The 25,336-nt window shown below is 37.2% G+C and overlaps 5 protein-coding genes across 6 annotated transcripts; 4 read left to right on the top strand and 1 right to left on the bottom strand.

The window, feature by feature from the left end:
- The first annotated feature begins 4,980 nt into the window (after positions 1-4,980).
- Positions 4,981-8,184, top strand: LOC133728660 (G-type lectin S-receptor-like serine/threonine-protein kinase CES101). The gene is made up of 7 exons (XM_062156084.1): positions 4,981-6,150; positions 6,306-6,410; positions 6,520-6,716; positions 6,825-7,035; positions 7,142-7,379; positions 7,479-7,629; positions 7,723-8,184. The coding sequence occupies exons 1-7, from the start codon at positions 4,983-4,985 to the stop codon at positions 8,032-8,034; spliced, it is 2,382 nt and encodes a 793-aa protein (XP_062012068.1). The 5' UTR covers positions 4,981-4,982; the 3' UTR covers positions 8,035-8,184.
- Positions 8,185-8,191: 7 nt separating this feature from the next.
- Positions 8,192-15,939, top strand: LOC133728665 (G-type lectin S-receptor-like serine/threonine-protein kinase CES101). Of its 2 annotated transcripts, none has more exons than XM_062156089.1 (7): positions 8,192-8,410; positions 8,784-8,885; positions 9,046-9,101; positions 9,186-9,404; positions 9,485-9,723; positions 9,804-10,498; positions 15,824-15,939. In XM_062156089.1, exons 1-5 carry the CDS (start codon positions 8,209-8,211, stop codon positions 9,506-9,508), a joined length of 603 nt encoding a protein of 200 aa, XP_062012073.1. In that variant the 5' UTR covers positions 8,192-8,208; the 3' UTR covers positions 9,509-9,723; positions 9,804-10,498; positions 15,824-15,939. The 2 variants fall into 2 exon arrangements, with proteins under 2 accessions (XP_062012073.1, XP_062012072.1); XM_062156088.1 differs by having other exon boundaries at positions 8,974-9,101.
- LOC133728658 (uncharacterized) lies at positions 11,178-14,909 on the top strand. Its single transcript, XM_062156082.1, has 3 exons — positions 11,178-11,386; positions 11,789-13,574; positions 13,642-14,909. Exons 2-3 carry the CDS (start codon positions 11,808-11,810, stop codon positions 14,893-14,895), a joined length of 3,021 nt encoding a protein of 1,006 aa, XP_062012066.1. The 5' UTR covers positions 11,178-11,386; positions 11,789-11,807; the 3' UTR covers positions 14,896-14,909.
- Positions 15,940-18,851: 2,912 nt separating the features above from the next.
- LOC133731103 (transcription factor MYC4-like) lies at positions 18,852-20,942 on the bottom strand. Its single transcript, XM_062158558.1, has 4 exons — positions 20,853-20,942; positions 19,416-19,639; positions 19,134-19,306; positions 18,852-18,856 (listed from the first exon to the last, which is right to left on the bottom strand). Exons 1-4 carry the CDS (start codon positions 20,940-20,942, stop codon positions 18,852-18,854), a joined length of 492 nt encoding a protein of 163 aa, XP_062014542.1.
- Positions 20,943-21,156: 214 nt separating this feature from the next.
- On the top strand, positions 21,157-24,106 carry LOC133731102 (receptor-like serine/threonine-protein kinase SD1-8). Its single transcript, XM_062158557.1, has 7 exons — positions 21,157-22,365; positions 22,521-22,625; positions 22,735-22,908; positions 22,952-22,978; positions 23,087-23,324; positions 23,424-23,574; positions 23,669-24,106. Exons 1-7 carry the CDS (start codon positions 21,198-21,200, stop codon positions 23,978-23,980), a joined length of 2,175 nt encoding a protein of 724 aa, XP_062014541.1. The 5' UTR covers positions 21,157-21,197; the 3' UTR covers positions 23,981-24,106.
- The last annotated feature ends 1,230 nt before the right edge of the window (positions 24,107-25,336 follow it).

The following is a 25,336-nucleotide window of genomic DNA, read 5'->3' as shown; positions in this document are numbered from 1 at the left end:
GCTATGCTAATTCGTCTACGACCTACCGTCACTCAATGTATATCTGCTTTACACCTAGTGATTGAGTACAAGTATTTTACACTTACGCACATTTGAGTTAGCCCTTTATGTGCCCATTGCGCTACCACAACGCTCTATAATGGGTCCTTACAGACGAATAAGCAACTCAGTTGGATTTGAGACTCCAATAATCGTCTGCCACTTAATGCCCTTGCATGGCGATCTCCTTACCGCTAAATTTGTGGATGTCACTTTGATGAGACAGTCTTCCCGTCGTTAGGGGGAGATAAGAACACGAATGTTCAATAAGAATGACAGTAATTGTCGTAGTCTGTCCCCACTATGTTTCATCTCGATCCTTGTTAAAGTGACGAGATCACACAAATATGCTGCAAACAAGCCTGCAAGGAATGACGTCCCTACGAGATGACGTAGAGCCACCCTACACGGAGAAAGGCATGACGCTAAAGCCAAAGAGAGTGGCACTCTGGCGTTACAAGTCATGGCCCCGGCTAGGATGCATGAGAGGCCCGTGGGTTCGAAGGACACTTTGGCACATTCCAATCCTTTGATCATCAAGACTCAAAATCTGTTTCATGAGAATCTTCCGGGTTAGGGTTATCGTTGGGGGACGCCTCAACGTTAGAACCTATTCTTGATAATATAGAATTCTATGAAAATTACACTAATGTATATGAGACGTGGGATAGAAACTCCATCATAATTGTTGATGTAGTTACGCATTTCGTTGCGCATGAGTTTGTTGAGTCCAATGATATCGAACCACGCACGTTGATGAATGAATGCCAACGTAGAGAGATTTGGCCTAAATGGAAAGATGCGATCCAGGTTAAGATGGATTCTCTAACGAAGAGGAAGGTTTTCGAGCTAGTGATGCCAACACCTTCTAACATAAAATCTGTTGACTAATGGGTTTTCGTTAGAAAGCGTAGTGAGAAAAAGATATGATAATCTCGCCTTATGGGGCAAGGCTTCTCATAAAACGCCCTGGAATCGACTACGATGAGACATATTCTCTCGTAATGAATGTCATTGCACTCCACTATATTGTCAGTTTGGTAGTTTCTGAATAACTGAACATGCAGCTTACAAATGTGGTCACTACGTATCTATATGGGGATCTAGATATGGAATATACATGAAGGTTCATAGTGAACTTCATTTACCCAAGTCAAGTGGCTCTAAACCACGGAGCGCGTTTGGAATAAGTTTGAAACGCTCTTTAAGATGACTACTTGATTGCGAAGGGATATGACTACTTGACTACTTGATTGGGCACCCAAGTCAAGTGGCTCTAGACCCCCAAACCGTCTCCGGAGAAGCACCGGAGAAAAAATCAGCAAGCCTCACACTCCGGTGGGTTCCCAGAGCACTTTTTTTTTTTTTGTATACTGTGAGCTTCGAGAATGAGGAAGGAAAAAAAAAAAATATTACGTGTACAATTGAACATATAAATTGATCAATTGTGTCTGTAGTGTATTCATTTTGGTTTTGGGAGTTTATGCAATTCACTTGAGGGCAATAATATGATTATTGGACGGCAATAATATGATTCTTGGGGGCAATAATATGATTATTGGGAGCAACAAAAAGAGTATTGGGAGACAATAATATGATTATTGGGAGACAATAAAATGAGTATTGGGGGGCAATAATATGATTATTGGGGGGCAATAATAAGGTTATTGGGTATTATTAGGGGGCAATAAATTCAGATGCCGGAATCTGGTCACTAGTCCGGCGACCGGATTAGGGATTCTAGTGACCGGTCTCTGGTGGCCGAATTCCTGTCACCGGTCACCGGAGTCCCGTCACATGTCGCCGGAGTCCGTCACCGGAGTCCCCGGCCTGCCACTGCCCACTGGTCACTGGAGTCCGGCAAGGTCTCCGATGACTTCTCTCACTAAGTGACAAAGAAGGAGAGGGCAAAATTGTCTATAAAAAAATAAAAAAGAATTAAAAAAATACTTAATTGGGTATTAGGGAAATAATCTCTTAGAGTGTTTGGGTAAGTAGACAATTTTTAAGCTAAAATTGGGTAAATGATCATTTCCCTAAAATGTACCCATTGTTTTCTTTTGAGCTAGCCACAACCAAAAAATTTCAGCTAAAATTATCATTTGGAGAAACCTTGTGGTTCATTCATGGCAAGCCTAACGTTTGAGATTACAACACTTTGTCTCACAATTATACAATTTGCCCCCATCAGCCGTCAATGTTAACAACACACACACACACACACACACAGAGATCCTATCCAAAGCGAGGCCTCGCTCTAAAATTAAAGTGCGAGGTTGGAGTTTAGGGTCACTTTTCTGTTGCATATCCACATCTCGACCGTTCAGTTTCTAGGTACTAATGTATAGATCATCTCTGCAAAATTTCAGCCAAATTGATGGTCTTTAAGGTATCTAACTTGCTTAAACCAATGGACGAACTGAATTTGTTCAATCTGAACCGTACTAGCTTTAAGGCAGTTATCAGTGCTTTAACGACCATCAATTTGGCTAAAATTTTGCATAGATGATCTATACATTAGTACCTAGAAAATGAACGGTTGAGATGTGAATATGCGACTGAAAAGTGACCCTAAATCCTAACCTCGCTCTGAAATTTCAAAGCGAGGCCTCGCTCTGGATAGAATCTATATATATATATATATATATATATATATATATATATATATATACAATCCACAGCCCACAAAACATATGATGGCTGGAGTAATATATCAGCAGGCCCACAAATCACAATACCCACAAAATAAGAAAAAAGGGAGTACGAAGCTTCTTGTGCACCCCATTCAGCATATAACCAACTTATATTGCTGGCTTGTTGTGATGACTTCGTTTCTCAAACCCCATATATCAATATCTCTTTGTTGATTCATCCAGCATCTATGATAATGAAATTCATATGGAATTTTAGTTATCTTATTGTCTGATTGTGACTCAGGTTGATTAATTTGTTTGTTTGTTTGTTTTTTTTACTGTTTTTCTTCTCCTCTGTTATTCTATATTTCCTATTGAGAACAATGTGAATTGAATTCATGATTTTGTTCTACTGGTAGGATTATGATGTATAGATGTTCTATCATGTAGTCATGTTAAATTTTTTGGCCCCCATACATATATATTTCTCCCTCCGCCCCTGCATACATGCATACAACAATATAATTATGTAGTATACTTGTAATCATGTAATAGATAATTACGTGTATAATAAGGGGTCATTGTAATATATGTCTTATTATTAATTAGCATATTCCAAAGTATTAAAGAAAAAAATTCAACCACTTTAAAATATTTTATTATGTAAGTTTCAATTATTTTAAGATGATCTATAAAAATTAATGAGAGACAGTTTTTATAAGCTAAAAACAGAATAGCTTATTGTTTAAGCACCTCGGTCTTCAACTCCACTTTCTTGATTACAAGATCCATTGAAGTTGACTTCTTCACAATGCTTGCATCATGTGAGATTTTCTGCTATCGCCCTGGCCATTATTCCAAGGTTGATTTTTGTGTACGAGAGCCAATGACGGCTTTCAAGTTGGTTGGGTTTGGGTGATGCCGTGATGATGCTATTGGGACCGGATGACCCCCTTTCTCTCTCTCTTTTTTTTTATTTGGCGGCTTGTAATAAATGAGATCTGATACCATTCTCTATTGTACCAACTATTTTAACTATGTGTCAAAAACCCCAAAACGTAGACGTGTATCCTTCTTCCTAAATTGTGAAGATTGCCAGAGACCAAAGACAACGATAGCCACTCCTCATTACCTACCAAGCACCAACAACCCAAAGTTCAAGTCTTGAAGAAGAGAAATCATAGGTTTCACCTCCACCCAAGTTCTCTATTTGATTTCAGGTTGAATTTTTTTACCATCCTTTAGCTTTTGGCCAATTGAGTTTTATGGTCTTTGGGAGAAAGGTGTGTGAATTGGGTCGAAGGTGTTTGCTGAAAGTCCTCACTGAGAATGAAAGGTCTTTTCTTTAATGCTCAAAATAGCTGTAAGTGGAAGAAAGCAACATGCTTATCACTCCCCTCTCTATCAATCAAACAAAAATTTGATTAAATAAAGCAAAAACCTTGATTTCTGTGATGCACAGTCCCGCTGGCTGCAATTGACCATTGACTTTTTAGGGTGAGATTGATTTTGAGTGTTAAATTCTCTTTCAATTATTCCAGCAAAAAACACAAAAAGGTCTCTAGAATATTTTGTTTTTTTTGGCTGTACACCGCCATTTATGGTTGGCGGGTGTCGATTTGATTAGCTTGATGTTTATATGGAGCTTGTGGAGTACTTGTGATGGTGCAACAGACACACTGAAACCAGGTGAAAGTCTGGATTCTGCTAATGGGAAGTTCACTTTGAATTTTCGTGTCTATAAGTATGATGCAAATTTTCTTAACCCAATCCACAAGTCACTAATTCATTTTACAGATTAAGTTTATTTGAGAACTAGACATTCTATATTTGCTTGTTTCCAATAATCATATAAGTAATGAAAAAGCAAAAATAAAAAAATTTATCCTAATATTTGTATACTTAATAGTTTTTAGTGCTCCATAATAACAGCAACATTGCACACTGAACAATAGTGAAGGGAGTCAAGACAATTTGCTAGTTTGGTGACTTGGTCTACTTCACTCCTAACCTATATGCATAGTACAGTTGTTTAGTTTACAAATATTGTACCGTAAACGCATGAACTAGAAAAATTTGTAAAATTGAAAACTTGGGTTAGGTATCGTCCCACATAGGAATTTAGGGAGGGACCCAAGCTTGGACGCATTTTCCACACAAGTGGATGAGCAGGTCGAGAAAATGGGAAGTTGATATCTTGTTTTCTTAGTGGAAAATGTTCATGAACAAGTCCAACTTCTGTGTACAGCCAAGTGGGGTCGTCTTAGTTTTGAGAAGTTCCGATCGAAATCCGGGACCCTTCTAGCATTTATGGCTGGCGGTGTCGATTTGATTTGCTTGGTGTTTATGTGGAGCTTGTGGAGTGCTGCTTGTAATGGTGCAACAGACACTCTGAAACCAGGTGAAAGTCTGAATTCTTCAAGCTTGTTAGTTTCTGCAAATGGGAAGTTCACTTTGAATTTTCGTGCTCATGAGCTTGATCCAAACCATAGCTACTTAGTTATATCGTGGAATGGGAGTCATAACTATGCGTGGGTTGCGAATAGAGAAGCATCCATTTTGTACCCTTCTGGAGCTCTTACATTGGACAGGAACAACACATTGAAGGTTACTCACAGAGATGGGGATGCCCTGGTGCTTTACTCTGCTGATTCGGAGACTATCAGTGGTGATGCTGTGGCTACTCTTATGGATGATGGGAATTTTGTGCTGCAAGAAGTGAGCTCTGATGGATCGGAGAAGAGGGTTTTGTGGCAGAGTTTTGATTATCCTGGAGATGTGCTTCTGCCAGGTATGAAATTAGGGGTTAACCGTAGTAGTGGCCGCAATTGGTCACTGTCGTGCTGGTTTACTGAGAGAAGTGCGGTGCCAGGACCTTTCACTCTTGATTGGGACCCTGATGGACACGACTTGAAAATTAAGCGGCGTGGGGTGGTGTATTGGAGTAGTGGAGTGTTTCGAGATGGGAGTTTTGAAAATATTAAGGAGAAGAGGTATAAGTTTAGCATTGTTTCAAAGAAGAATGAAGACTATTTCAGTTACACTACTTTAGATGAAAATGCTGTATCAGAGTGGCTGCTAACCACAATAGGGCGACTAAAAGACTTTGATGAATCAATTGATATCGCAAAAGCAGATTCCTGTTATGGGTATAACACTGAAGGTGGATGCCAGATTTGGGACCAGCCAAAGTGTCGGCGTTCTAGTGCTGAATTTGAGCAACAAAATGGTTACTTTAATCCAACAGGTGCTAGCGGCACTACTGCAACATCAACAAGTGATTCAAATATTAGTCTCAGTATTAGTGACTGTAAGGCTGCTTGTTGGGCAGATTGTAACTGTATTGGATACCTATTTCTGTTTCCTAATCAGACTGGATGTCGGTATTGGACTGGAAACTTGAAATTCATTGCAGACAGCATAAGTTATGATTCAAATGTTGTATATGTTTTAACAAAAAAGTCAGTCGACAGCAGCGGTAAGTATACGCATCCTTAGCTTTTTTATAATGAGCATGTTTGTCAAAACTATATTGTACCAGGACTAATAAACACTACAAAGCTATCTCCCAGAAATGATGGTAAGTCTACTTAACCACAAAGCATAATGATGCATAATAGTTACTCTATGCAGATGCATCGCGTAAGTGGATATGGATTGGTATTGCACTTGTCGCTGTTCTTCTGGCAATGGTGCTTTGTAGTATGTGCTACCTACTACGAAGAAGAAAACTTGCAGGTATAGAGTTTCTTTAAACATTGATATGTACACCTGTTATAAAGAACTTCACATTTTGACATTGCTTTTGCAAATTGAAATGATAAATTATCTGCATTAATCTTAATAGGTGAGAACCAAAGAAATGTCCAGGATATGCTGAACATGATAAACTCTAATAGACCTACAAATGCTAATGGACTTCAAAATGATGGAAAGGGGGGACATGATTTAAGGGTATTTAAGTATCCATCTATCATAGCCGCCACCTGCAACTTCTCTGATGAAAATAAGCTAGGAGAAGGCGGTTTTGGACCTGTTTATAAGGTAAGGCGTTGAATAATGCAAGTGAATCTTATATAGTACATTATTAGTTTTTTTCTTGTGCACCACTGAGAATATATAAAATATAATTGGGTGACATGTATTATTCAGGGGAAATTGGTGACCGGACAAGAAGTGGCAGTGAAGAGGCTTTCAAAACTTTCAGGACAGGGAATATCGGAGTTTAAGAATGAGTTGATACTTATACATGAACTCCAGCATACAAACCTTGTTAAGCTCTTCGGATTTTGCATTCATGGTGAAGAGAGGATGTTGATATACGAGTACATGACAAACAAAAGCTTGGCCCACTTTTTATTTGGTTGTTACTTTAATCTAACTACTTGCTTAATTCCATATATTATTTGTTATAGGAATGTACATATGTATTTGTCATTAGATTTGATCCGATTGTACCGATTGTACAGATTCAACTAGATGCCAGCAGCTAGATTGGAACAAACGTTTCAACATAATTGAAGGAATTGCTCAAGGTTTGGTTTACTTGCACAAATATTCCAGAATGAGAGTAATTCATAGAGATTTGAAGGCAAGTAATGTTCTGCTTGATGAAAGGATGAATCCCAAAATTTCTGACTTTGGAATGGCAAGGATTTTCATGAATGATGAACAAGAAGCAAATACTATGAAGATTGTTGGGACACGGTAAGCAAACATGCAGTTCTGATATTTTGCTTTTGGTTGTTAAGCATGCATTTGTGAATGTAGTTGCACTAATGAATTTTTCATCTCCATTTGGTGCAGTGGTTATATGTCCCCTGAGTATGTTATGGGGGGAAATTTTTCCACAAAATCGGATGTCTATAGTTTCGGAGTGTTGATGCTTGAAATCCTAAGTGGTAGGAGAAACAACAGCTTCCACAATGATGATCGCGCCTTCAACTTAGTTGGTTATGTATGTCAATGTGTCAGCAAATCTTTGTTTTTCTTGTAGGGGTTGCTGGGTTTAGTGATTCTAAAATTCTAAATGAATGTGATATTGTTTCAGGCATGGGCGTTATGGAAAGAAGGTGCAGGACTAGGATTAATGGATCCGACACTTGGTGATTCATTTGATGAACATCAATCGTTGAGGTGTATCCATGTTGGTCTGCTCTGCGTGGAGGAAAATCCAGCTAGTCGACCCACGATGTTAGATGTGATACCTATGTTGACCAATGAAAGCATGTCTTTACCAGTTCCTACAAAACCAGCATTCTGTACAGAAAGAAACGTGATCACAGATGCTATAGGTGGAAGCGGATCGGAAACAGTTTCATCTATAAATACTATCTCCAATTCTGGTCTTGATGGGCGTTAAAGTTACACCCTTTCCCCTTGAGAATATAGGTGGTTATGAGATTCGAAGTTTGATTTTCTGTCAAAAAGCATTTGATATTGCAAAAGCAGATTACTGTTATGGATATGACAGAGATGGAGGTTCCCAGATTTGGGACCAGCAGCCAACTAAGTGCTGGCGTATTTGAGCAAGACAATGGTTACTTTAATCCAACAGATTCTAGTGGTTCTAATGCAACATCAACAAGTGATTCAAATAGAAGTCGCAGCATTAGTGATTGTAAGGCTGCTTGTTTGGCAGATTGTGACCGTCTTGGATTCATTTTTCTGTTTGCTACCTAATCGGACTGGATGTCGATTTTGGAATGGAAAGTTAAAGTTCATTCCAGAAAAAGCAGGTTACAGTTCAAGTATTGTTTATTTTTTAACAACAAAATCAGCCAGTGGGAGCTGGAAGTATTCTTGCTCTTGAGCTAATAATCGTTCCACAAATTTTTCCCATAACATGACTTCACATCCTTCAATCAAATGAGAACATGTGCGCACCAACAGCAAATAAGAACTTTGGCTTCCATAAAAAGTAAACAACAAGCAAATAGCAATGAATCTTAGGACAAATAGAAGTTAACAGAAATCATGATCAGTAAACTTACATGTTTCACACATCTATAACCAGTTTATTGTAACTCATATACTAGCCATATCTGAAATCAGGGCTCTCTCCAGAAGCTAGCTAGTGTATTAAAACTCAATGTATGTTTCAATTGTTAGCCTATACAGCACATAAGTGGATATGGATTGGTGCTGCTGGTCTATTGATAATGGTGCTTTGCATCCTCTGCTATCAATTAAGAAGAGATCCTGTTACTCCAGGTAACTTTTCAAACATAATTAATTTTCATAATTGATTTCAGAGATTTGACAAATGAAATCTTTTTGTTTAATATATTACTCGGATTAGGGCCTCCAAATGATAGATTTATGGGAGATGATTTAAAAGTATTTAGCTATGAATCTGTCATGGCTGCTACAGACAATTTCTCTGGAGAAAACAAGCTCGGAGAAGGGGGCTTTGGACCTGTTTATAAGGTACATATATTTAATATTTTGGATAATTACTAGTTGCTCAGGGAAATTGATCATCATGTGGCCTATTATGGATTATCAATTCAGGGATCAATGCCGACAGGTCAAGAAATAGCTGTAAAGACGCTTTCAAGTGGTTCAGTGCAAGGAGAAGTAGAGTTCAAGAATGAACTGATACTCATATCTGAACTCCAACATATTAATCTTGTTCAGCTTTTTGGATATTGCATTCATGGTGAAGAGAGGATGTTGATATACGAGTATATGGCAAACAAACTTACAAAAGTCTGGACTACATTTTATTTGGTAATTAGACAATCACTTACTCGTTTGATTTGATTTTTATTTATGAAAATGTATAACCACTCTCTGTATGTATTGCCCAGATTCAACCAGCCGCATGCTTCTAGATTGGAAGAAGCGTTTCAATATAATTGAATGAATAGCCCAAGGATTGCTCTACTTGCACAAATACTCAATATCTAAAGTAATTCACAGAGATCTTAAAGCTAGTAACATACTACTTGATGAAAATATGTACCCCAAAATTTCTGATTTTGGTATGGCAAAGGATGTTCACGCGGCATGAAATTGAAGCAATTACTAGACGGGTTGTTGGGCCATAGTAAGTCTTATATAAGCAACATATTTCTATTGTGTCTTCAGTTTTGTTGCTAATAACAGGTTATTTTTCATTTGGTACAGTGGTTACATGTCTTCTAGCTGAGTATGCTATGCAGGGGTTTTTTTTCTGAAAAATCAGATGTCTTTAGTTTTGCAGTGTTGATGCTCGAAATCATAAGTGGTAGGAAAAACAACAGCTTCCACACTGCTCATCGTGCGCTCAATTTAGTAGGATATGTATGTCATGCAATTCTTAGTATTACTTGTATTGATTTTGTTCTTTATTTTCATGTGAAATGTAAATAAAATAATTATGTATCCTAAATGGATACGATCTTGTTTCAAGCATGGGAGTTATGGCAAGAAGGTGCAGGACTAGAATTGACGGACGCAACTCTAAGTGATTTATGTGTACGTTGAAAATCAACTATTAAGATGCATCCATGTTGGTCTACTATGTGTCGAAGAGGATCCAGAACTTCGGCCAACCATGTTAGATGCCATATCTATGCTGACAATTGAAAGCTTGCCTTTACCTATACCAACAAGACCAGCATCTTTTCCAGTAAGGAATTCGGCTGGAGTAAATATAAGAGGAAATGAATCCGAAAAGATTCCAAAAAATGGCTTGTCCAACTCCCTTATTGTAGGACGGTGAAGGCGCCTAATGTGTTGTGGAAGAAGGTGACTAGCCAGCTAATTTGCCCTGGTTGAGTTAGATCAACTTGAGTTAGCTGAGGGATTCTTTGTGCTTTGTGTTCTCTACGTAAATCAAGGTTTTAAGTTTCTCCGAAGCTGCCGAAATTTCCGTAAATTTGAAGTACCGAAACGAAATTCATATGCTATATCATTTCCGTCAGGAGTTTCCTGAAATTTACCGAAATTTTCCGTACATTTCCGCGAAATTCTAAATTTCCGAAATATCTACACACAGAAAATATATTAAAAAATTCAAACCGAAATTTTGTCCGAAATTTCTCTGAAATTTCTGTTAAATTCTTATTTCACAGTTTTCGACTTTTCGCTGAACAAATTTGAAATTTTGATTTTTTTTTTTTTTTTTTCAATCCTCCTTCATAAATCATAACACAGAAACTCTCTTTCTATCATCCACCATATAATTAATTAATTATTAATTAACAAGGTATGTTGAAGGCTTTACTGTTCTTTTTACTAGTATTTTCTTAGTGCGTGGGAGGATGGAGGAAATATCTTGGTTTCTATGGCTTTTTGACCACCATGACCATAATGATGTCTTTTAACTTTTTCGTAGGCTTGGAGTTCAGTTTTCTCACAACAAAGTTTGGATGAGGCCATAGTACCTCTTTGCTTTTATCTGCTACCAAAGCACTCATGCTCCAAGTCTCCAACCACATCATGATTCTATTTGCAATCATAGCTGGATACACCCAAAAACACATCAAGTCATGGTTGTTCACACTTCACACAGTACTTCACAATAATTCTAAATCTACCTATATGGCTATATCTATCACTCTCTCGTCTCTCCTATAACTTCTGATCACTAAATTCACAGAGCAAGCCATAAACAAAGTAGAGAAAGCAAAGACTGTGAAGAATTGGAAGAGATGCGAGCTGGAGCGGAGAAAAAGAGTTGAAGACTCAATACAATAACAAGCTTGGTTGATTTTAAGCTCTACAAGGTATGTTGAAATTTATATATATTGTTGGTTGCATGATTTATATATACGAAAAGGTAATTATATTTTAAATTGTTCCTTTGTTATGAGATTTATTATTTATGAAAATGTCTAGTAATCATGTTTTTGTAATTTATGAAACTATTTAGTATCACTCAGTAGATAAAATATTGTAGTTAGCACTCAGTAGATAATTTAATGGATGTAGGAAGTTAGAAACAATCAAAGATCTTAATCTTATTTAGTGCCTACCTATATTCCATACATAAATTGTCAAGATGTGTTCTTCAATTAGTTTCAATAGGTAACTACAATATGAATACAAATTAAGATAATAATTTTAAACGTAATGAGAACACTTTAGTATAAATAATTTATTCATAAATTTTAGTTTGTTTTTTGTAGTTGTCTAGTTTTTTACATAATGGCAAGTTCTGACCCTGTGGGGAGCAAAAAAGACCCAACTTGGAATTATGCTTTTCCATATCAAGGCCAAACTAAAGGTACAGTATGCAAGTTTTGTAATACGGTCATAAAGAGTGGTGGTATCACTCGATTTAAGTTCCACTTGACTGGATTAGATCCTGCCAAGAATACACGAGTTTGTGATAAGGTGCCACCAGAAGTTCAAAAATTAGTAAAAGAATGGATGAGGAGAAAATGTACTGCAAAATATCAAAAGGATTCAATAATCCGTGATACTCGAGAAGAATTGCGATCAGGGTTATCTCAACAATTGAACTCTGAAGATGAAGATGAAGGTTTTGTAGGTCAGCATGATGTAGATCCTCGTGATTATAAAGCTGCTATGAGAGCATCAAGACAATCAGAATGGGAAAGGGAGCAAGGTATAAGTAGAGGTGTTTCAGGGCCTGGCGGGACAAGTCGAAGCCAACCAAAATTTGATAGATCAAAAAGTGTACGACAAGAGCATGGAGACCAACCTCAAGCTTCATTCCCACAGTCACTCTATAAATCCAATGCTGCAAAACAAAAGAGCATCATTGACTCCATGTCAATGGGAAGCCTCAAGGAGAAGCTTGGTCGATTATGTGGGAAGTTTTTCATATATACCAATGTCCCTGCGTACAAAGCGGAATCTCATGAGTACAAAAACATGATAATTGGAGCGCAAGAGTGTCCAAATGTTCCTCCGCCAAGTTCGTTTCAGATAATGAACAAATATTTGGCCATGGAACATAAGGAAATAACTGAATATATCAATAGCCAAAGAAAAATGTGGAAAACATATGGCTGCACCATAATGGCTGATGGGTGGTCCGGTCCAACAAGAATGCAAGTTATCAACTTCATGGTTTACTGTAAGGGTAAGACAGTGTTTTTGAAGTCTGTCAATGCATCAAGTGATATAAGGGAGCACAAATACCTTGCCAAGCTATTTAAAGATGTCATTGATGAAGTGGGGAAGGAGAATGTGGTTCAAATATGTACCGATAATGGCTCAGCATTTGTGAAGGCTGGTAAAACATTATCGGAACATTATAACTTCTATTGGACTCCATGTGCTGCACACTACATCGACTTAATGTTTGAAGATATTGGTAAAAAGAAAAAGGTAAGTGATGTGATTACTATTGCTAGACTCGTGACTGTATATATCTACAATCACGGATGGGTGCTTGCTCTTATGAGAAAAATATGTAATGGTGATTTGATTCGACCAGGACCAACACAGTTTGCCACTAATTACATTTCTCTTCAAAGCCTTTTCCAAAAGAAGGCTGGACTTAAACAATTGTTTACTTGTGATGACTGGGTTACTAGCAAATATAGTCGAAGCAAGGAGGGAAGACGTATAGAGGAACTCGTTCTTGAAAACATGTTTTGGGACAATGTGCAAGCAATGATTTCTATTTACGAGCCATTATACGGTGTTCTTCGAATAGTTGACACAGAGGTTAACTCGACAATGCCAATGCTGTATGATTTATTTAAGAAGGTGAGAACAAAGCTGGAAGAAGTCAGGAATACAGTTTGGGTCAGAAAAATCATCGACGATAGATGGTTTAAGCAATTGTGTCATCCATTACATGCAGCAGCTTATTATTTGAATCCAATGTTCCAGTATAGTGAAGGAATTGGTGATGATCCAGAGCTACTAGACGCCCTTCACTCAGTTTTTGCAAAGTTAGACCCAAACTCCATAGGCATCGCACAATTCGGAAATGAGGTAAATTTTCTATATTTGATTAATTGTTATTTTCATTTACGAACATTCATAATTCTTTCTCATGCAGATTATAAGCTTTAGAGACTCATTATACGGATTTCGAAGACCAGCTGCCATTGCTGCAAGGAAAGCAATGACTACATATGAATGGGGGAACATGTATGGGGGTGATGCACCTACACTTCGTAAATTGGCAATGAAGATCCTATCTCAAACCACATCATCTTCTGCTTGCGAGCGAAATTGGAGCACATTTGCTCTTATCCATACGAAGCAAAGAAATCGTCTGGCACATAACAAACTCGAGCAAATTGTGTATTGTTATTACAACATGAAGCTACAATTGCGAGATGCAAAAGCCGCTGCAGATAGAGTTGCGGAGACCAGTTATTTAGACCTATTCAATATAGCTGCAGATATAGGTGCGGAGGAAACTGTTGATCCAATATACCATTGGGTTCGACCTTTACATTTAGATGATGCACCAGGAAATCCAGATGCAAATATAGCAACTCATGCTCGTGGAATGGGAATTGATGTGGATACGATAATGAAGAAAGAAGTAAGAGATCATTCTGATGAAAGTGATGGAAGTGGTTATAAATTATCAAGAGGCACTAGTGAAAAATCAATTGATGATGATGATGATGATGGTGATGGTGGTAATACTGGTGGTGGTAGCAGATATCATGCCTATGGTGGTAGTACACGTGATAACTCGTGTGACAATAGTAGTTATGATGACACTATTCGTGAGGCGAATTATGGAAATGACAGGGGGAGTGGCAAATCATGGCACTACAACCAATATAGTAGTGATGATCATACTACTTATCCTGATGCAAATCGTGAATACAATTCTAGAGCTAGGGATACACAAGGAAGACGCGATAGCCATTTGTCTCTAAATGAGTTTGAATCACTTTCTTCAAGTCTTGGCTCAATGGACATAGGAACTCAATATAGTGATAACCCTAACCCATTCCATTCTCATTATCCTCATCATGAAATGAGTTCTACCTCAGAAAGTACTTACGAAATTGGATCAAGCTCACAAGGTGGAAGCACATATGGCCTTTTTGATCATTCTTCGTCCCAAATGCCGCATGCTTCATACAATGAAACACCATATTGGGTAATTCCACAATTTCCGATATATGGATTGCATGTGGGAAGAGATCAACACACATACATTACCCATGTGATGAAGTACCAAAATCATTTCCAAAATTCATGTACTTGGGAGCAGTATTGTATGATACTAAATGGGAGCAGTTCAACCACATGGATCGAACCACATCGTAGTAGCTCTTATTACTAATACTTTATATTGCTTTTGTTGTACTTTTGTTTATTTTGATTCACGGGGTTTTGGTATTACATCCCCCCCCCGCCCCCGTTGTATTTTTCTAATTATTAGTGAAAAAGGCGTGATGGCCAAGCCTCCCACTGGGTTCCAGCCATCAAAAAATAAGTAAATCACATTCACATTATCAATATACAATTATAATTACATATAGAATTACGGTGCGTTTGGATGAGAAAATTATGAAATTCATAGGAATTTATAAATGATTGAATCTTTAACTCCATCAATCTAAAATTCCATTAATTGCAATTTCAGTTGTTTGGTTGTATCCATTTAGGATTTGAAATGTGTAATAAATTAAGAAAGTTTAAAACAAATAAAAAAATAAAAAATAAAAAAACCTTGTTTTAGAAATGAAAATTGAATACTGCAAGGGAATTCGTAAATGACACCTATTTTGGTGGAAATTGAAGTGGAGAATTTAAATGATGAATTCCTTCGTTTTTTTCCACAGAGAAATTTAAAATTTTCAGTTTGATAATGCCAAACGAGGGAATTAGCTTGTAGGAATTATGAAATCCTCACTTTCAATTAAATTCCATCATATTTTCCCTCATCCAAACACACTCTTATAGATAGTGTTTAGCAACTTATTACAGTTTTAGTTAATTACTCGTCGTCTCGTCCATATTAAATATCACAATTTTATTATTTATGTATAATTTTAGAGAGTTTACATTGTAAATAGGTTTATTATAGGTTAGTTTAGTCTATGTAAAAGTTTCATTCAAAAATATCATTTTATACATGCAATTAATGTGATTTCTTTATTTTTAACCGAAATTTCCACCGAAATCGAAACTTTCTCCGAAATTTCCTTAAATTTGAAGTACCGAAATCGAAACCGAAACCGAAATTTGAAACCTTGACGTAAATAAAGTGGCATACATGTATACAACAATATATCTCCTCTGTAATCTGTATTATACTTGTAACATTATGTAATAGGTAATTACGTGTATACCAAGGGTTACTGTAATATATGTCTAATCTGGAACTGTTAAAAGAAAAAAGTTCAACCACTTTACAATGCTTTATGAAAGTTTCAATAATTTTAAAATGATTTATAAAAGTTAATGAAAGACAGCTTTCATAAGTTAGAAATAAAGGGATTGCTATGAAAGCTAAAAACAGAATAGCTTATTGTTTAAGCACCTCTGTCTTCAACTCGACTTTCTTGATTACAAGATCCATTGAAGCTGACCTCTTCACAATGCTTGCATCATGTGAGATTATCTGCCATGGCCATGGCCATTATTCCAAGGTTGATTTTTGTGCACAAAGCCAATGACGGCTTTCAAGTTGGTTGGGTTTGGGTGATGATGCCATTGGGACCAGATGACCCCCTTTCTCTCTCTTTTTTTTTTTTCTTGGCGGCATGTAATAAATGAGATCTGATACCATTCCTTATTGTACCAACTATTTTAACCATGTGTCAAAAATCCCAAAACGTAAACGTGCTTCCTTCTTCCTAATTGTGAAGATTGCCAATGATAGTCGCTCCTCAGTCCTCACTACCAACAACCCGAAGTTCAAGTGTTGAAGAAGAAAAATCATAGGTTTGACCACCCAAGTTCTCTATTTGATTTCAGGTTGATTTTTTTTTTTTTTACCATCTTTCAGCTTAGGGTCAGTTGGGTTTTATGGTCTTTGGAAGAAAGGTGGGTGAAATGGGTTGAAGGTGTTTCAAGAAAGTCCTCACTGAGAATGAAAGGTCATTTCTTTAATGCTCAAAATAGCTGTAAGTGGAAAAAAACTACTCACTCCCCTCTCTATCAATCAAACAAAAATCTTAATAAATAAAGCAAAAAACTTAATTTCTATGATGCTCTGTCCCGCTTACTGTAGTTGACCATTGACTTTTTAGGGTGAGATTGGTTTTGAGTAGGGCTGCCACTTGGTTTGGTAATTACCAAACCGACCGAATACCAACCGATGTTTTAGGTTTGGTAAACCGATTTTTTAGTAATCGAGACCGATAAAACTGAAATTGAAAATTATCGAAAAAGTTAGTTTGGTTTTGGTAAATACCGAATCTACCGATTATCTAAATATTAGATTTGGGAAAACATCACCAATGGTCACTAAGTTATGACTTATTCGACACTTAACTCACTGTATTTTCAACAATATCACTTAACTCACTCAGTTTTACATCCGTCTTTCACTTAACTCACTGTCGTTAATTTTGCCGTTAAAAGCTATTAAAATTGACTAAACAAAAAAAAATTGCATTTCTAACTTTTTTAAAATAAAAAAAGACAATTTTTTTTTTCAAATTATATTTAAGTTAAAAAAAATCATTTTTTATTAGAAATCTCAGAAATTGAAAAAATTGAAAAAAGTCTAATAAATGTAAATTGAGGGTATATTTGTCTAAACACTAAAAAAATGCATTTCTAACTTTTTTTTAAAAAAAAAAGACATTTTTTTTCAAATTATATGTAAGTTAAAAAAAATCATTTTTTATAAGAAATTTCAGAAATTTAAAAAAAGTCTAATAAATGTAGTCTTTTTTTAAGTTAAAAATGATTTTTAAGTGTTTTGACAAATATACCCTCAATTTTGACGGCTTCTAACGGTAGAATTAACGGCAGTGAGTTAAGTGAAAGACGGATGTAAAACTGAGTGAGTTAAGTGATATTGTTGAAAATACAGTGCGTTAAGTGTCGAATAAGTCATAACTCAGTGACCATTGGTGATATTTATCCTATTAGATTTATATACTACAGTTTTCAATACACATACATGTATATTAAGAAATAAACATAAAAACTTTTATAATAGTATGAATATTACTATATATATTACATTAATAGTACATGTATTTTAAGTAACCTAGTCAAAGCTGGTTAAATAACCTAGTTTTAGTGAAAATTGCTAAAACTTGATGTCATATATACAAAAGAAAGCTACAAAATATAACGTTTATGACTATAAAATTCAAAAACCTAGTTCTGTTCATTCTAATTTATATTATAAAGAATTAGTTGTTCTAAAGTTGATAATACCGAATTTGGTAGATATAATTAAAAACCGAAAATTTTGGTTGATAATTGGTAGCTCAGTTTTGAAACCGAAAGCTTTGGTTTTGAAGTTGGTAATACCTATAACCGATTCGAAGTTTCGAACCGACCGAGTGACAGCCCTAGTTTTTAGTGTTAAATTCTCTTTCAATTATTCCAGCAAAAAAAAAAGGGTCTCGAGAAAAAAAAAAAAATTGGCTGTACAGCGCAGCAAAAAAAAAAAAAAAAAATTCAGCATAGATTTTATCATTTGGATTTTGGAGGAGTACTTTGTTGTTGTGGTGATTTAGCATTTATGGTTGGCGGTGTCGATTTGATTAGCTTGATGTTTATATGGAGCTTGTGGAGTACTTGTGATGGTGCAACAAACACACTGAAACCAGGTGAAAGTCTAATTCTTCAAGCTTGTTAGTTTCTGCTAATGGGAAGTTCACTTTGAATTTTCGTGTTTATAAGCATGATGCAAACTTGAGCTACTTAGTTATAAAGTGGTTGATATTTGGTTGCTGTTTCTATCTAGCTAATGGGGATGTGACAAATAAGTGCATTCATACTTGATGATTGTATTCATGCTTGCTGTTTCTTCCTTACTGGTCCATGTGCAGTTTCTTATTGCTTAAGAAATTTCTTAACCCAATCCACAAGTCACTAATTCATTTTACAGATTAAGTTTATTTGAGAACTAGGCATTCTATATTTGCTTATTTCCAATAATCATATAAGTAATGAAAAAGCAAAAATAAAAAAATTTATCCTAATATTTGTATACTTAATAGTTTTTAGTGCTCCATATATAATAAAAGTACAGCAGCCTTGCACACTGAATAATTGTGAAGGGAATCAAGACAATTTGCTAGTTTGGTGACTTGGTCTACTTCACTACTAACCTATATGCATAGTACAGTTGTCTAGTTTACAAATAGGGAAAATTTCGCAAACAGTACACCAAGTAAAGGCCACTAATAATTATTATACACAAAGTTTCAAACCAAATATTTCTGTACACGAAATCTGAAACTCAACCCACTATCAATACACGACGTCAATTTTTGACACCAAAATGTCCATTATGCCCTTAATTCTTTTTTTTTTTCTGTTATTTTTTTTCCTTCGTTTTTATCTCTTTCTTCTTCCTTCTTCCGGGCTCACTCCCTCGCTTCCAACGCCGCCCTTGCGAGGTGAGCTTCTCCCGCCGCTGCCGCTCCGCCTCCACGTGGTTGAGCGGTGTGTCTCGGCCCAGCCCAGATTTCCGGCCCCTTTTCTTTGGCGCTCTTTTCATCTGGCAGTCGGAATCTACGAAGTCCGGGTTTGGGATCGGAGCTCCGTTCTTCTTCTTGCTAGAACCAAAAACATGTTTCTTGTCGTCATTGTACGAGCTGTGATCCTCTTCCTGGACGCCGGCAATGATGCCGATGTTAAAAATTGGAGAAGTTCCAGTTGATGAACTCGAGCGGTCTTGTTTTCGGGTCGGGCTGATCCGACCCGAACAACGACTTGGCTTGCTGGATCAACCCCCAGTTCTCTCTGATCAAACCGGAGGAACCCATTTCAAGAACACCGTCGGAAGTTGGGATGTAGATCAAGGTCTCGATCCCGTGGATTTGGGCCTCTTTGGCTTTCTCGCAGTTGTTGAACTGAAGCTCGTGGGCCCCACTCAGCCAGATTGAGGTCTCGGAGCCGTCCCCGACGGCGAAAGATCGAGTGAGGGAGTGAGCCCGGGAGAAGGAAGAAGAATGAGATAAAAACGAAGGAAAAAAATTATTAAAAAAAAAAGAACTGAGGACATAATGGACATTTTGGTGTCAAAAATTGACGTCGTGTACTGATAGTGAGTCGAGTTTCAGATTTCTTGTACCGAAATGTTTGGTTTGAAACTTTGTGTATGAGAATTATTAGTGGCATTTACTTGGTGTACTGTTTACAAAATTTTCCCTTACAAATATTGTACTGTAAACGCATGAAGTAGAAAAATTGTAAAATTGAAAACATGTGCATCATCCCATAGGAATTTAGGAAGGGACCCAAGCTTCGACGCATTTTCCACTCAAGTGGATGAGCAGGTAGAGTCGTAGAGAAAATGGGAAGTTTTTTTTTTTTGAACCCAAATTGTGAAATTTATTAAAGAAAAGAAGGTTACAAAGAGAAAGGAGGTAGGACAGGCATAAGAAGCGCCGCTAGCCTCCTAACAAAAGAATACAAATTAACGAAAACGAAAATTAGGAAGACCTAAATGGTCCCTATTACAATGACTCATCATAAAATCAGGAGTTGAATCCCACCAAGTAAAGCCATCTGATGAAGCACCATAGTTGGCAAGGGCATCAGCAGCTTGATATCTTGTGAAAATGTGCATGAATAAGTCCAACTTCTGTGTACAGCCAAGTGGCGTCGTCTTAGTTTTGAGACTAGTTCCGATCAAAATCCTGGGCCCTTCTAGCTATGTGGTGCTGCTAGTTGGTTTCCAAGACTCGTTACATCCCAAACTTGTATAGAGGGCAGGTACTAGTCATCTTCATGATGTGGCTGAGCTATTTTGAAGATATCATGTCAACTACATGCAAGTCTATATCTACACATTACTTTAGAAGGGGATTGCAAAATCCAAGCAGATAAATTTCAGTCTCTGTCAACAGATATTCCTGCTTCTAGAAACTTTTCCAAAACAATTACTACCTCAAAATGTATTTGTAATCATACACAGAGGTACAGGAACATCCTTACATTGTTTGCTTTGACATTGCCAAGAAAATTCCAGCACTACAACCCGGCAGAGCCCATTTGTTTTCAACTCCTACATTACCCTCCTCTATATCAAAGCTACCCCATTCGCATTCTCAATCTCTTTACCTCGAAATTTCAGTTGGAAAAAAGCTCATTTCTTGCCTGAGGCATTATGACGAACACCCTTCCAGGCAGTTTACCAGTGGTTTGAAGTCTGCTGTGATAACCATTAACAGTTACCTTTACATTCATGGGATTTGGATAAATAAAGTGAAACCATGAATAAATAAAGTAAAAAACTTAATTTCGGTGATGCTTTAGACCGAGGCTGCTGTTGACCATTTACTTTTAAGGGAGACAATATTGGTTTTGAGCGTGGAATTGTCTTCAATTATTGCAGCACACAAAAGGGATCTGTACAGCGCAGCAAAAAAAATTTCAGCATAGATTTTATCATTTGGATTTGGGACGAGTACTTTGGGCCAGGGTTGTGGTGATTAATCATTTATGGCTGGCGGTGTCGATTTGATTTGCTTGGTGTTTATGTGGAGCTTGTGGAGTGCTGCTTGTAATGGTGCAACAGACACTCTGAAACCAGGTGAAAGTCTAAATTCTTCAAGCTTGTTAGTTTCTGCAAATGGGAAGTTCACTATGAATTTTCGTGCTCATGAGCTTGATCCAAACCAAAGCTACTTAGTTATAACGTGGAATGGGAGTCATAACTATGCGTGGGTTGCGAATAGAGAAGCATCCATTTTGTACCCTTCTGGAGCTCTTACATTGGACAGGAACAACACATTGAAGGTTACTCACAGAGATGGGGATGCTCTGGTGCTCTACTCTGCTGATTCGGAGACTATCAGTGGTGATGCTGTCGCTATTCTTATGGATGATGGGAATTTTGTGCTGCAAGAAGTGAGCTCTGATGGATCGGCGAAGATGGTTTTGTGGCAGAGTTTTGATTATCCTGGAGATGTGCTTCTGCCAGGTATGAAATTAGGGGTTAACCGTAGTAATGGCCACAATTGGTCACTGTCGTGCTGGTTTACTGAGAGAAGTGCAGTGGCAGGACCTTTCACTCTTGATTGGGACCCTGATGGACACGACTTGAAAATTAAGCGGCGTGGGGTGGTGTATTGGAGTAGTGGAGTGTTTCGAGATGGGAGTTTTGAAATTATTAAGGAGAAGAGGTATAAGTTTAGCATTGTTTCAAAGAAGAATGAAGACTATTGCAGTTACACTACTTTAGATGAAAATGCTGTATCAGAGTGGCTGCTAACCACAATAGGGCGACTAAAAGACTTTGATGAATCAATTGATATTGCAAAAGCAGATTCCTGTTATGGGTATAACACTGAAGGTGGATGCCAGATTTGGGACCAGCCAAAGTGTCGGCGTTCTAGTGCTGTATTTGAGCAACAAAATGGTTACTTTAATCCAACAGGTGCTAGCGGCACTACTGCAACATCAACAAGTGATTCAAATACAAGTCTCAGTATTAGTGACTGTAAGGCTGCTTGTTGGGCGGATTGTACCTGTATAGGATTCCTATTTCTGTTTCCTAATCAGACTGGATGTCGGTATTGGACTGGAAACTTGAAATTCATTGCAGACAGCATAAGTTATGATTCAAATGTTGTATATGTTTTAAAAACAAAGTCAGTCGACAGCAGCGGTAAGTATACGCATCCTTAGCTTGTTTATAATGAGCATGTTTGTCAAAACTATATTGTACCAGGACTAATAAACACTACAAAGCTATCTCCCAGAAATGATGGTAAGTCTACTTAACCACAAAGCATAATGATGCATAATAGTTACTCTATGTAGATGCATCACATAAGTGGATATGGATTGGTATTGCACTTGTCGCCGTTCTTCTGGCAATGGTGCTTTGTAGCATGTGCTACCTACTACGAAGAAGAAAACTTGCAGGTATATAGTTTCTTTAAACATTGCCATGTACACTTGTTATAAAGAACTTCACATTTTGACATTGCTTTTGCGAATTGAAATGATAAATTATCTGCATTAACCTTAATAGGTGAGAACCAAAGAAATGTCCAGGATATGCTGAACATGATGAATTCTAATAGACCTACTAATGCTAATGGACTTCAAAATGATGGAAAGCGGGGACATGATTTAAGGGTATTTAAGTATGCGTCTATCATAGCCGCCACCTGCAACTTCTCTGATGAAAATAAGCTACGAGAAGGCGGTTTTGTGCCTTGTTTGTTTCATATATCTATTTGTTATAGAAATAAGCTTGGCATACTTGTTATTTGGTTGTTACTTTAATCTGACTACTTGCTTAATTCCATATATCTATTTGTTATAGAAATGTACATACCTATTTGTCATTAGATTTGATCCGAATTGTACCGATTGTACAGATTCAACTAGATGTCAGCAGCTAGATTGGAACAAACGTTTCAACATAATTGACGGAATTGCTCAAGGTTTGGTTTACTTGCACAAATATTCCAGAATGAGAGTAATTCATAGAGATTTAAAAGCAAGTAATGTTCTGCTTGATGAAAGGATGAATCCTAAAATTTCTGACTTTGGAATGGCAAGGATTTTTATGAATGATGAACAAGAAGCAAATACTATGAAGATTGTTGGGACACGGTAAGCAAACATGCAGTTCTAATTTTTTGCTTTTAGTTATTAAGCATGCATTTGTGAATGTAGTTGCACTAACGAATCTTTCATCTCCATTTGGTGCAGTGGTTATATGTCCCCCGAGTATGTTATGGGGGGGAATTTTTCCATAAAATCGGATGTCTATAGTTTCGGAGTGTTAATGCTTGAAATCCTAAGTGGTAGGAGAAACAACAGCTTCTACAATGATGATCGTGCCTTCAACTTAGTTGACTATGTATGTCAAAGTGTCAAAAAAATCTTTGTTTTTCTTGTAGGGGTTGGCGGGTTCAGTGATTCTAAAATTCTAAATGAATGTGATATTGTTTCAGGCATGGGCGTTATGGAAAGAAGGTGCAGGACTAGGACTAATGGATCCGACACTTGGCAATTCATGTGATGAACATCAATTCTTGAGGTGCATCCATGTTGGTCTGCTCTGCGTGGAGGAAAATGCAGCTAGTCGACCCACAATGTTAGATGTGATACCTATGCTGACCAATGAAAGCATGTCTTTACCAGTTCCTACAAAACCAGCATTCTGTACAGAAAGAAATGTGATCGCAGATGCTATAGGTGGAAGCGGACCGGAAACGGTTTCATCTATAAATGCTATCTCCGATTCTGGTTTTGAGGGGAGTTAAAGTCACACCCTTTCCCCTTGAGAATATAGGTGGTTATGAGATTTGAAGTTTGATTTTCTGTCAAAAAGCATAAGATGGTTCTATTTTCTTCTCTTTATAAAATGTAATCATGTATGTTATGTATGTTATTGACTATATTTATGGCTGAATAATTTATATTAAAACCGCCTAGGCGCCGCCAAGGCATCCGACTAGGCGTCTGGGCACTAGTCCCTTGGTCACCGACCGACTAGCGCCTAGCGATTTTTCGAACCTTGGTCATTTTAATGGAGGAGAGGAGGAGGACGCCGGCCACCATGGGCGGTGCCGACATGGCCGACAGCTATATCATAGACGGCGGCGTTTTGCCTTATGGGGTTCGATCCCAAACTTTCGTCATTTCTTTTCTCTCTATAGGGATAAAACAAGCCCATATCAATCGTACCCTTTAAGTATCGAAAGATTGTCTTTACACCAGTCCAATACTACGAATGAGATGTCCGATCTTGTGCATTGAGCTAAGTACAATAATGCGCCTATTGCACTTAGGTAGGGCACTTCGGCCTCTAACAAGTCTTCATCCTCATCCTTTGGACGAAACAGATCTTTTCCGGGCTCAAGACTACGGCCAATCATGGAAGTACTCACATGCTTTGCTTTATCTTCATTAAAGCGCCTTAGTAATTTCTGAGTATACGTTGACTGATGGATCAAAATCCCATCACTACGGTGCCCGAGTTCTAATCTGAGACAAAACCGTGTTTTCCCAAGATCTTTCATCTCAAATTCGGATTTCAAATACTTAGCGGTTTCCTTTAACTCCTCTAGAGTTCCAATTAGGTTCATGTCATCAACATAAACTGCTACAATTGCAAATCCGGAACTTGTCCTTTTAATGAACACGCATGGACATATTTCATTATTGATATATCCCTTCCCAATCAAGTACATAGTCACTTAGACGGTTATAAATTAGTCCTTATCAATGGCGGAGCTAGGATTTTAAAATGCAGTGGGTAAAAAAAAGTTTAATAAAAGTTTAGTAATTTTGTTTTTTTTCTTTTTAAAGTTTTACAAACCACATCTTAGATTAAACACATATCAAACAATCAAATAGCTAACTGATTAAAAAAAAAATCAACACTATAACGTTTGATAGAAGTTCGATAATAAAAGTATACATACTCAAATAGCATCCTACGCTCTTGAATAGAAGCATAATCTTTAATTATTGAATCTGTATCATAATTCTCGACCAACTCCTTTTCAATGTGTACAATTATGTTATCAGCTAAACAGTCATTCTTTTGATATGTTCAAACAAAGTCAGCAAGCTAAATTAGTATATTACTAAAGTAGCAATAGTGCGATGGGACT

This window comes from Rosa rugosa, chromosome 2 (genome assembly GCF_958449725.1).
Source record: "Rosa rugosa chromosome 2, drRosRugo1.1, whole genome shotgun sequence".
NCBI classification, from domain to species: domain Eukaryota; kingdom Viridiplantae; phylum Streptophyta; class Magnoliopsida; order Rosales; family Rosaceae; genus Rosa; species Rosa rugosa.
Note: the sequence above shows the minus strand (reverse complement) of the source record. Positions and strands in the feature narration are given on the sequence as shown.

Bases quoted from the DNA above. Each gene is read 5' to 3' on its own strand.
- LOC133728660 (XM_062156084.1), top strand. From the start codon at position 4,983: ATGGCTGGCGGTGTCGATTTGATTTGCTTGGTGTTTATGTGGAGCTTG. The intron at 6,151-6,305 runs GTAAGTATACGC...TACTCTATGCAG, and splicing joins AAAGTCAGTCGACAGCAGCG to ATGCATCGCGTAAGTGGATA. The intron at 6,411-6,519 runs GTATAGAGTTTC...TAATCTTAATAG, and splicing joins ACGAAGAAGAAAACTTGCAG to GTGAGAACCAAAGAAATGTC.
- LOC133728665 (XM_062156088.1), top strand. From the start codon at position 8,209: ATGGTTACTTTAATCCAACAGATTCTAGTGGTTCTAATGCAACATCAA. The intron at 8,411-8,783 runs GTTACAGTTCAA...TTCAATTGTTAG, and splicing joins GTTCATTCCAGAAAAAGCAG to CCTATACAGCACATAAGTGG. The intron at 9,102-9,185 runs GTACATATATTT...TTATCAATTCAG, and splicing joins GCTTTGGACCTGTTTATAAG to GGATCAATGCCGACAGGTCA.
- LOC133728658 (XM_062156082.1), top strand. From the start codon at position 11,808: ATGGCAAGTTCTGACCCTGTGGGGAGCAAAAAAGACCCAACTTGGAAT. The intron at 13,575-13,641 runs GTAAATTTTCTA...TTTCTCATGCAG, and splicing joins TCGCACAATTCGGAAATGAG to ATTATAAGCTTTAGAGACTC.
- LOC133731103 (XM_062158558.1), bottom strand. From the start codon at position 20,942: ATGAATGTAAAGGTAACTGTTAATGGTTATCACAGCAGACTTCAAACC. The intron at 19,640-20,852 runs GCAAGAAATGAG...GACGGCTCCGAG, and splicing joins TGTTCGTCATAATGCCTCAG to ACCTCAATCTGGCTGAGTGG. The intron at 19,307-19,415 runs GTTCATCAACTG...TTTTGGTTCTAG, and splicing joins CCGAAAACAAGACCGCTCGA to CAAGAAGAAGAACGGAGCTC.
- LOC133731102 (XM_062158557.1), top strand. From the start codon at position 21,198: ATGGCTGGCGGTGTCGATTTGATTTGCTTGGTGTTTATGTGGAGCTTG. The intron at 22,626-22,734 runs GTATATAGTTTC...TAACCTTAATAG, and splicing joins ACGAAGAAGAAAACTTGCAG to GTGAGAACCAAAGAAATGTC. The intron at 22,979-23,086 runs GTTGTTACTTTA...CCGATTGTACAG, and splicing joins CTTGGCATACTTGTTATTTG to ATTCAACTAGATGTCAGCAG.